The sequence below is a fragment of the Micropterus dolomieu genome, unplaced genomic scaffold, assembly GCF_021292245.1.
Source record: "Micropterus dolomieu isolate WLL.071019.BEF.003 ecotype Adirondacks unplaced genomic scaffold, ASM2129224v1 contig_13169, whole genome shotgun sequence".
Taxonomy (NCBI): domain Eukaryota; kingdom Metazoa; phylum Chordata; class Actinopteri; order Centrarchiformes; family Centrarchidae; genus Micropterus; species Micropterus dolomieu.
The window spans coordinates 3,215-14,304 of record NW_025742155.1 but is presented as its reverse complement, the minus strand read 5'-3'; the positions used below and the strand labels follow the sequence as shown (position 1 = coordinate 14,304).

The following is an 11,090-nucleotide window of genomic DNA, read 5'->3' as shown; positions in this document are numbered from 1 at the left end:
GGGGGGGGTGCCTTTTTTCAGGTCAGAGTAACTGCCCTTCAAAATTCCTGTGCACGTCCCTGATTACTGGAGCTCTTAACTCCTAGAGTGGTTGTGTTTGTTTTATTCTTGAAACACTTGTGGGACATTTTGACATGATGCGATCATTTATGTTTAGAATTAAAACAAACAGCATCGTATTGACTACGGCTTCATCAACATTTATTTCAATCTTCACAGTACAAATTAAATAAAACTCACATTAGCTGCCTCGGCCTTTGGATTTGTGGTGCTGTGTGTTCACATTGTGTCGCTCGGCAGCTTCCAGACAAAAAATATGGCCGAACTCTGCAGGTTTTGACCTGAGTGACCCAAATCTGATCTTTTCCAGTTCGGATTTGAGACACTTTCATATGTGGTCCAAATCAGATACAGGTCGGATTTTTTTTAAATGCGACCTCGGTCTGGACGGTGAGATCTGAGTTCATGCCACTCTGACGTCACTCTAGAGTGACTGCCATCACAGCTCTGCGCTAGTGGGAGCCACGGCAAATGAAAAGCTTGCTCATGAATTCCCTTTCTGCCACCTGAAATCAACTGTAGACACTAACCTCTGAAGCCACGTCAGCTTGCTGCGTGTGATGTCGTTTTATTCTTTTGCACATGTGGGTCACTTTCAGGCCGTGGCTCCATTTCACACATAAAAATTATTATGTGAACAGTCAAAGCAACCAGATCTGGGCAATAAATGGTAATTGGGCATTAAGGCCTGCAGAGTGAACCTAGCCTAAGACTTTCTGAAGAAGCTGATTCTTTATGTGTTGAGTTGTTTTCCTCATGCTTTACTGTGATTGGCTCAGCTGTTTCAGAGCGATGACACACAGTGATTTGATGAGCTAATATCCCCAAATGAGAACATCGTTTCCCAGGATAAAACCAACGTTAAAATCCAGTATTTCCACAAACTGTGCCCTGCTTTTCAGGAACAGAACTACAAACATGGCCCCTTGTTGTCTTCTTCGCTGTACGTTTAATCCACTGTCCAATCCCATTGAAGGCGCCGCCACCTCTGGTCTGGTAATACAGGTTTAAAATGCACTTTGAACTGTCATATGTTTGACCTCCGAGCTCCCTCCACGTCCTCCGTCATTCGGAGGGAGGAGGTCCGTGCCTCGCCTTCATCAAGAGACTTGGTGGCCACAAAAGTCACCAGCCTCAGCGGGAACTTGCCCGCCTTCTTCATGCGCTTGTTGTTGTTTCGGACACTCATAAAGCAGAGGGTGTTGATGATCCCGTTGCTCATGGCGATGCACTCAATGATGTAGAAGGCCACCAGGGAGTTCCTGTCCCTGGATATGAGGGTGGGGTAAAAGTCCCGCAGCAGGGCGAAGCCGTAGTATGGCGCCCAGCACAGGATGTATGCTACCAGCACCAGAATCAACACCACCACCGTCCTCCGACGCTTCTGGAGCCTCTTCCGGATCTGCTCAGTCTGGAAACCCGGGACGTCTTTAAACCACAGCTCCCTGGAGATCTGGATGTAGCAGACGGCCATGACAGTCACTGGGCAAATGAACTCCAGAGCCAAGATGAGGAGGAAGTAGGAGCGGTAGTACGCCTGCTGGTCCACAGGCCAGATCTGAGCACAGAAGGTCTTGTAGCTGCGACCTTCCACATGTGGGTATGTCGTCTCAGAGGCCATGTAGGCAGAGGGGATGGAGATGAAGACGGGGACGACCCAAACTGTCACGATCACACAGTACGCCGTCTGGAGTTTCATACGAGGCCTCAGAGGGTGGAGGATAGCCATGTACCTGCAGAGAGAACAATGGACCAGGTCACGTCTTGTCTTTTAGTATCAAAAGCTCTGTCATGTGCGATGTCCATGCTCATAAAATAAAGGTGGCTGGGCTCAAATGCAGACTCAGATAAGACAGGACTAACTTCTACCGTTTGTTAACAAAGCTGAAGGCGCTCTACTCACAGGATGTTCCAGGGTTAGCACAGGTTATAGTCCAACAAAACTGAGAGTGTAACACGTAAAATCCAGAAAGGCAGTGAAGTCCGAAACACAAAGAAACAAACAATTAACCGGGATACTAAGACTCAAGAATCCAAACAGGAACAAATCAGGAATCAGGTGAGGAAATAGACTGGCAGGGACAGAGGACGAGGTGACGTGCAACGGTTAAGTTTCACGACTGTACAATTAAGTAAACACTGTCAAACAGTATAACAATGATCCGACAGGGACCGAACAGAACATACGAGGCGGGAACACAAAACAGATGTAAGACGTAGGAAATGAAACTAGACGGACAGCAAACACCAACGACTATAAACCAAAACAGGAAACAGAGCACAACAACCAAAACACGGACTGAATAGACAAAGCACTCATAAACAAAAACGTAACTTGACACAGACAGGCACCCGAACATACTATGACTGAATACAGAAACCGATGCGGACACGGACAAGACAGACCAACATGCAGACCAAAACCAGAACAACCAACAACGTACCAGAATGAAAGAAACAGAACATAGAGCACATGTAAAATCTAAACGGGAAACAACAATCTAATGAACAGATCTAAGAACTAACACACAGAACTAGAATTATAAACTAAGAACAAGGCTGAACAAACGAAAATAATGGTGAGTTCCATTTTACATGGGAAGTCGAAAATTTCAAAAGGAATGCCCCCTTAAGTTGGATTTCCGACATGGCAAGTCGGGAAAACCAAGATGGCTGCTGCGACCATCAACTGTTAGTGAAAGCTGTTTATTAGCACTTCTGTGTACTTGTGTCACATAGAAATGTTCGTACACAAAGTGCTCTCCAACTGCCGTCTGTGGACGTGTTGCTGCAGTGTTTAATATGAGTAAATACCACACAATGTGTTTTTTTTTTTTTTTTAAATCAACCGTCGAACAATAGCTCACCTGGCTAGTTGTAAACAACGGCTGGCCAAGACAGGTTGGAGGACCCAAACGCAGGACACAGAGCGGAGCAGGTATAGTTCAACGGGGGTTTATTGATGGAAAACAAACTAAAGGCGAGCACACTTACTGACAGAGTGGCTGGTTAACAGAAATCCAAAAGTACAGGGAGACGAGACAAGACAAGCAAGGCTGGTTACAGACAGGCAGAGAGTACATGCACAACAGACTGGGGGGTAACATGAACAATGACCAGACAAAGACAAGACAGAAACACCAGGTATATATACACAGGGACTAACGAGCAGGGCGGGAGCAACACAGGTGACAGACATGAGACTTACGAGGCAGAGAGAGAGCAGAGGAAAACAGAGAGACTTGACATGACAAGCAGACTATATAGCAGATACTGGACACTAGACAGGACAGAACCCAAAACTCAACATACTAAGGCAGACACTAAACTCAAAAGTGCAACACAAAGGATGGCCAACCGGCAGAGCGTGACACTCCCACCTCCGAGGTAAATGGAACGCACCATTTGACAGAAAAACCCAAAACCATGACCCATTCAGAAGGATGAAACCGCCTCTGTAAGCATTCAGTTCTTTATGAAGAAACGTGGTTGTGGTCAGCTTGACTTAATGTAAAACTTCACTTAACAGCCGCCTGCCCAGTTTCCTGGCCTGGTGTGGGAACACATTTTGACAAATAAACGCAGGTCTCCATTAGACGCCTGGTCTGGTTATTAAAGAAGTTCTTTGGATGTATAAAACCTCTTGAACCCCGCGGGGTCGCCCGCTTCAGCTTCCTCTAAGCTGCTTAGATCATTAATACAAACATTTATGTTTAAACGTATGATCAACACGTCGGTGTGGACACATCATTAGATCGGTTAGATTCTCCACAATTCAGTCGTTCAGTTCATTTAACGGAAACAACGAGCCCCAAAGTCTAATTCATACAGACTTACCAGTGATGCCGGCATGGTACAAGAGATGAAAAAACAGTGCCGACTCTGGTTACCTTTGCAGCCTCGTTAAGTCTGAACGTGTCCGCTCCGTGATTATTTATCTGCCTTCAGTCTGGAAGGGTCCACCCATCAAAAGAATCACAACAGCTTTTCATAAAAATGAATCCGTGTTGTGAATCCTGTCATGTGAAGTCCACCGCTGTCTGTCTGCTAACTTCTGCCACACTTCTCTCATCCTGCACCCTGCTGTTGTTTTCGTTACGTTGCTGCCTTCAAAATAAAAGCGCATAAGCCGTCTGTCAGAGCTGGATCAAATGAATGACGTGTATTTGATATTATTGGATCATTTTTATACAAGTAATATTCATACTGTTTGAAATAAATAAACTGTTTTATAGTAGCCTCTTTCAGTTTTGTGCGAAAGGAATTAGCAAATAAAAGCTTGCGCTATTAATTAATTAATTAATGGTATTACCGTAAATAAGTCATACTAACATTGTTCTGTTGTAGAGATACAGGAATCGCAAGCCTCGATATAAAATATATATATACTTTTTCAATTTTACTGTAACAGTTTAGGAGTTTGGGTTTTTCCTGATTAGTTTATTTATCACTTCCTGTCTATTTTTTGTTCTGTGTTTTCTGTTTTATTTCGTCCTTGTGTGTTTTTCGTGCTTTACTTCCTGTTTTATTTTGTAGCGTTCCACCTCTGATGGAACACAACAAAATTGCTTCGCTCTCTGTCTGTGTTAATTTTCCCATTTTGGGCCCCCCACCAGTGCCTCGGCTTGTCACCTCCCTCTTGGTTAGTTAGGTTTGCATTTGGGTTTGTCAGATTGTTAGTTTATGTTGTCGAATGTCTTCCCTCTGTTTTTTGATGGATTTGTTTTGGATTTACTCATTGGACTTTATATCTGTACCCTTTTCGATTTATTAATTGTCTGGAAGCCATTGGATTTTATATTTTTTGGATTGATTCATTTATTCACTGGACTGCCTGCATGTTCTTTATTCTGTAAATTACATCTGGATGCCACTTATTGCATCTGCTCTGTGTCTGCATTTGGGCCCAAATCCTTTGTTCCTGTGTCTGAGCTTGACAAAACCTGAAATCTAACTCCGTTGCCACATGTCTGCTAACCAGACTATTTGTCTATTTATCTGCTCATGTCATTTTGGTTCAAAATTGTGGTTCTCTGTCATTTTAGCATATGTTTCTTTATAAGACAGTTCAAGAAAACTGTCAAGTGCAGTGGCTATTATTGTGAGTAATGTCTCTCTGACTTTGTTTTCTCAATGGAAACCTCTCCAACTACTCCTGGAGCATTATCTAATTATCTTTTGTCCAGCTGTCCATTAGATCAGTCTGTTCCATATAGGAAGAGGCTAAAATACAGCTAAAGACACTCTGGAAGGAGGTTTGGATATTCAAGGAGCGCCGTTTTGTGACGAAGGAGAAGAATATTAATCTGTACTTCAGCAAAATGAGGACTGTTTGGAACAAGGTAATCACACTGATGGACAGAGGTAAAGTAAATAACAGGAGCGGTTTGGAAAACATAAAACATAATTCAAGCTGGCCACTGTTTTTTGCCAAGGGTGAAAAAACTAAAAACTAAAAGAAAGATGTTTCGGGTTTTTCTGATTGAGTTTGATAAAGTTAGATTAAATGATATCAAAGAAGCAAGATGGGAGCTGTTTTATCTGATCAACAGTATCATCCAGGACAAAGAAGAAAACCAGATGGAATAACAGATATTTTTGCCTAAGTAAATTACTTCAGGGATTAAATGATTATCAGATTTGCTGCTGACTGATTTTTTTGTTCATCATCTTATCTATTAATTAACTTTTTTAAAAAGAGCAATCATTTAGAAAGATGTACAGCAGTTAACAGCAGTTACACCTGTCTTATCTTCAACACAGGTGGACGTGACATCACAATTAGACACATTGTTGTCAATATAATTTATATTTGTGCAGGATCTATTTCAGAGAATGATAACCGTACTGGTGCTTAAGCTGATTTAGGGAATGTTTTACAACTTTTAGAGGAAGCTTAGTTATCTTGGAATCTGTGTTTGATGTAAGTGTTGCAAACTGCCAGTGCCTCCTTCTGTCAAAGCAGTCGTTTGTGTGTGATTTTTGTCAGGTTTTACTTTTAATTAAGTGTTGTACCTTTGATCCAGCGCTGGGAAGGACACAGTCAGACACACTGCCGCATGTTTTGGCCTGTGATCAGAGAACTTTGACGTTCCCGGATACACAGAGATTATTCATCTTTCCTCTGTACGTATGCTATTTATACATGCTACGGGATGTCAGCCATGATGAATGAAACATTGGGGGGGCTGCTGGTGCCAAAGTGCGAGCTACAGCCAGTGATGGATTTAATTCAGAAGCTGAGAGGAAGCCCAGAAGCCTCTTTTATTTTAGAAAAATGTAAACCATCTCTGGTCTTTAGAGCCTTGAGATCTGTTTGATGTGGAGTGAGCAATGGACACAACATCACCTGCTTCTCATGAAACATAAGCCTGCCTGTTCCATGCAATGCCGTCTGTGTGTCTTCTAACTTATGCAGTGAAACCCCTACAAACGGTTCAGAAATGACCCATGTCACTTACGGTGACCAGGTTTCTGAAATGAAAACCGGGGACATTTTTGGTTTGGTGGTCAGTATGTCATTAAAAAATATGTTCTTATATATGGTGGTTATCGTGGTTGCTGCCTGCCATTTTGAGGCGGGCCCATCCCCCCTTGGGTCGTGGCTGGGCACCCCTCCCCAAACCGTGCGGTGGCAAGGGCAGCAGAGTGGCTTCCATCATGGCCACCAGGGCGCCTCATCAGCAGGTCCAACCGCTTTCAGAGCACTACTCGGAGTGGCTGGCTTTCTGCTCGATGCACAGATGGATGGACAACCTGATCCGCTGGGATCACAGGCTGCTGGTCGCCCCCCTCCCCTGTTTCCAGTACCAGTACAACTGCCTGATGTTCTGTTACTCCCTGGCCCTGCGCACTTTCTCCAAGTGTGTCGAGGCAGCTCTGGAGCCACTGCGGCAGTTGGTCATCAGGGTCCTGTTTTTGACACTATGCTGCTACAAGGCGGTGGTGCAGACGGCCGAGCTTGTCGCACACCTGTCTCACCTGGGTTTTCACGGTGAACTGGAAGAAGAGTGCTCCTCTCCCCTCCCAGAGGCTCACCTACCTGGGTGTGGTACTTGACTCCTCTCTCTGGAGAGCGTGGCACTCTCAGGGAAGGGGGAGGCTCTGGTGGAGCTGCTTCACCGTATTGTCCCACGGGCAGTGGTGAAAGCTCTGTTAATTATGAGGCTTCTGGGCCTCATGTCAGCTGCTCACGTGGTGGTCCCCCTGGGCCTCCTGCACATGAGAAGGTTGCAGCAGTGGTTCATCCGCCTGCGTGTTGACCCAGTGCGACAGAGACGGCGCCTGATCGCTGTTCCTCTGTCTGTGGGTTCGAATCAGGTCTACTGGCGGGACCCCCTCTCTCTGTCCGTTGTGGTTCCCCTGGGCAGGGTCACGTCCCATATCTCGGTCTTCACAGACGCCTGAGTGATGCCCCTATTCTGCTTCTCGGCCAGCTCCTGTGGGATCGGCCGCTGAGAGGCGGCGCCTGGAGGGTCTAGGTCTCTTCCGTGAGGTGGTTTGCACCATCTAGTGGTCGAGAGCCACCTCTACTGGTGGTACAGTATGGGCCAGTGAGGCGTTGACTCATCCTGCTTTGTCTCTAACCCAATAGCGATAGCCTTAGAAGGCGAAGCCTATACGCAATAGAACAGGGGTTACGTACTGTAACTCTAAATTCTATGAGTGTAGGCGCAGCCCTCAAAGTTGAAGGCCTCACTGGACCTTGGTTCTCAGTGCTGAAGAAAAGGCATTTTGGGAGCCGAAAGCTGGGTCTCACCGTTGTGTGTGTGTGTGTGTATATATATATACAAGGTGCGGACGTAGGAGAGGCCCACGCTGTGGGTGGACGAAGACTAAAATTCTCAGTGCCGCGCAGGCGCAAGGAAGGGGTAACCCAATAGCGATATTACGGAAGCCCATACAAATGATTTGAGTATAATTCAAAGTCCAGGGACAAGTTGCTCTGTCTCCACTGAAGAAGCAGCAGCGCCCTCTGCTGTTTCTAAAGAGAAGTTAAAAAGCTTACAGCACCTGGTATTCCCAGGCGGTCTCCTATTCATATCATTTGTATGTGCTTACATAATAATTTATGAGTGATAATGATCCCATAATAGTTTTATAAAAAAGCTTACACCACTTAGTATTCACAGGTGGTCTCTCTTTCAAGTACTCACCAGGCCTGACTATGCTTAGCTTCCAAGATCATATAAGATCAGGCGTTTTCAGGGTGATACCGTAAGCCAAAAAACCATCCATCTAAAGGGTCTTTGCAGATGCTGATCATAAGTGTAAAGAGTAAATAATATGTGCCACATTTTGGTAAAGTTTGGATGAAATTTGTAGGAGTAGTGGTGAATAAACTGAGAAATATCGAGCCAAATCCTAGTGCTTTGTTACGAACCAAATGGTGGAGCTATCTGCCCGACCCATGAGCCAATTTCCCACCAGATCACATTTAAATATTTTCAGTAATATTTAAGAGATCTTGTGGACCCACCTGTCCACAGCGATGGCCAGCAGTGCATTGGTGGACACGTAGAGAGAGACGGTGCGCAGGTAGTTTGTGGCGGCGCAGAGCAGCAGGCCATGATCCCACGACAGCTGCTTTACCACGTAATAGTCCAGTAGGAAAGGACAGCACACCGCCGCCACCAGCACGTCCGACACGGCCAGGTTGGCGATCAGCAGGTTGGTCAGGTTGCGGAGCTGCTTGTAGCGGGCGAGGCTGGCGATGAACAGACAGTTCCCCACTCCACAGACCAACATGATGCCCACCAGGACCACGGCAATGACAATGGTGGCCACGAAGAAGGCCTGCCCTTGCGTGGTGTCCGGGATCTCGTCCAGAGGAATGTCATAGTCCAGGCCATTACTGGCCAGGAGGTAGTCTGTTAGAGCCAAGCTGTTGTTGGTCGGCTCGTCCATTTTGGATCAGGTCATCGTGCTCATTTAGCAGTGTCTGCAGGTGTGGTGTAGGGAAATAAAGTAAAGTTAACATTTTGATCCCTGTGAAAACAGTTCTCGATTGCATCACAGGATCAGCAGTAAGAGTTCGCCCATGTTGATGGACCACATTTCCGCTTTAAGGATTTCTCGCTTAAATTGGCTTAAAAGGTGAGACTCTGCCTGACCTTGTGGTTACATTTGTCAACTACTGTTTCAAGATAAAGACTGACCTTCCAGTCTCAAATGACATCTCATTCAACAACCCGTTCTCACTCCCATATGGTCGCATGATCAAAGCCCCCTTGGCATCATTTTTAAGACACTTGGGGAAGACCTTTAGCGTCATAGCCCCTGAGTAAAGCCCCCAAAATAATTGGTTTCATCGCATCGCAATCGCATTTACAAGATGGTTCCTTTAGAGCGTAGGTTGTGCACGTCTCCAGAAATTATCGCTACGCGTCCACAATATGCAATTCAGCACATGAATGTGTCGACCTGACCGGCAGGTCAGCAGCAGACTTAACAAAGGAGATTAATGGCAGGATCTTTACAATAAAACTCCTGGAGCTAGTCCTCAATTACCGACATCTATATGATGTCTCATTAAAACCATAACCTCCTCGCTATGTTTGGTTTGGTTACGATGTGCAAATTTGGAAGTTGTCAAGGAAGATAATCTGGTGTCGCCCAGGGATGATCCAGCCCTGGTCTGCCCCCTAGTGGATTCACGTTTAATCCTCCAGGGACAAGCAAAGTACGCCGGCAAGTGAACTTGCCGTTTGCGTCGCTGCTGCTTTTCTATGCCTATGCATTGTTATAAAGCAAGTATATCAGGGGCTTAAGGAAGTCGTTGGGTTGAATTGATGGACAACTCGTTCTCCATGACTTATCACATATGGCCACATGGTCAAGACCCATCGGCGTCAGTTTGTAACGCACTGGGGATCCCTATAACTTCACAGTTCAACACAGTGGGGGAAGCCCTGTAGCGTCAGTTTTTGACAGTAAAGGTAGGTATATGATATTTAACAGAAACGACTGAGGAAAGAGGTGGATGGGGCAGTGGATAAGACCCATACCTTTGGTGTGAGAGACCTGGGTTCAACTCCCCACTATGGCAAGACACTTAACCCCTAGTTGCTCCAGAGGAGTGCAACCTCTGACATGTATAGTAATTGTAAGTCTCTTTGGATAAAATGAATAGCTAAATGAATAAATGTAATGTGGGCCAGAACCTTGACTTTGAACCGGGTGTCCTGTGTGGAGTAAAAAAAAGAAGTTAACATTAAATATTGTTACGCAAGTGACGTGTGTTAACTGACTTAAGTAGTTATGTTAACCCAAACCATGACCTTTTCCTAACCTTAACGAAGTAGTTTTGTTGCCTAAACCTAACCAAATTGCAACATTTCATAACTTTCATGCCGTTTCAAAATGGCGAGGTTTCAAAATGCTAGCGTTTAATTTTGAAAGTGTAACTGGATGTTGCATATTTATTGTTGCTAAGCGTTGCTAACTTGACCGCGGAGCCTTAAACGTGTAAAACTGACAACGAAGCGAAGGGCCTTGACCAAGCGTCAATATGTGACGTCGGGAGTGAGAATATGTTGGGATGGATGGATGGATGGATGGATGGATGGATGGATGGATGGATGGATGGATGGATGGATGGATGGATGGATGGGTCAGAAACCAGACTTTCACTCAGGAGACCAGTGTTTGTTTCCTGTGTAAAACAAAAACTCAACATTGAATCTTTTTACTTTATGTAACTTAACTCACGTAAATAACGTAGTTATTTTAACCCAAACCATGATTTTTTAGTTTTTAGTTCTATAGAAGTAGTTATGGTGCCTAAACCAAAAAGTGCTTGTTAACCACTAATTTTATTTTGAAATGCTCAGCAGGAGTTGTATGTTTGTGTGTTTAAAAAATGACGCCAAAGGGTGCTTACCAAGCGTGAATATGTAAAGAGTTGACAATGAGAATGTGTTGCATTTGAAGATTGTAATGTTCCCACGATGACATAGTCTGTGGGAAAACATGACCATTTGTCAAATAAACGATCTGAATTCTTCTTCCACACATGTGGTGACTAGTGA

At 44.9% G+C, this 11,090-nt stretch overlaps 1 protein-coding gene across 1 annotated transcript; it reads right to left on the bottom strand.

Moving 5' to 3' along the window:
* Positions 1–174: 174 nt before the first annotated feature.
* LOC123966326 (prokineticin receptor 1-like) lies at positions 175–8,967 on the bottom strand. The gene is made up of 2 exons (XM_046042507.1): positions 8,540–8,967; positions 175–1,793 (listed from the first exon to the last, which is right to left on the bottom strand). The coding sequence occupies exons 1-2, from the start codon at positions 8,965–8,967 to the stop codon at positions 1,088–1,090; spliced, it is 1,134 nt and encodes a 377-aa protein (XP_045898463.1). The 3' UTR covers positions 175–1,087.
* Positions 8,968–11,090: the final 2,123 nt, after the last annotated feature.

What these genes read in the sequence shown, in the direction of transcription:
- LOC123966326 (XM_046042507.1), bottom strand. Translation starts at nt 8,967, where the DNA reads ATGGACGAGCCGACCAACAACAGCTTGGCTCTAACAGACTACCTCCTG. An exon ending in CTGGCCATCGCTGTGGACAG is followed by an intron (nt 1,794 to 8,539) that starts GTGGGTCCACAA and finishes TTCTCTCTGCAG; the next exon opens with GTACATGGCTATCCTCCACC.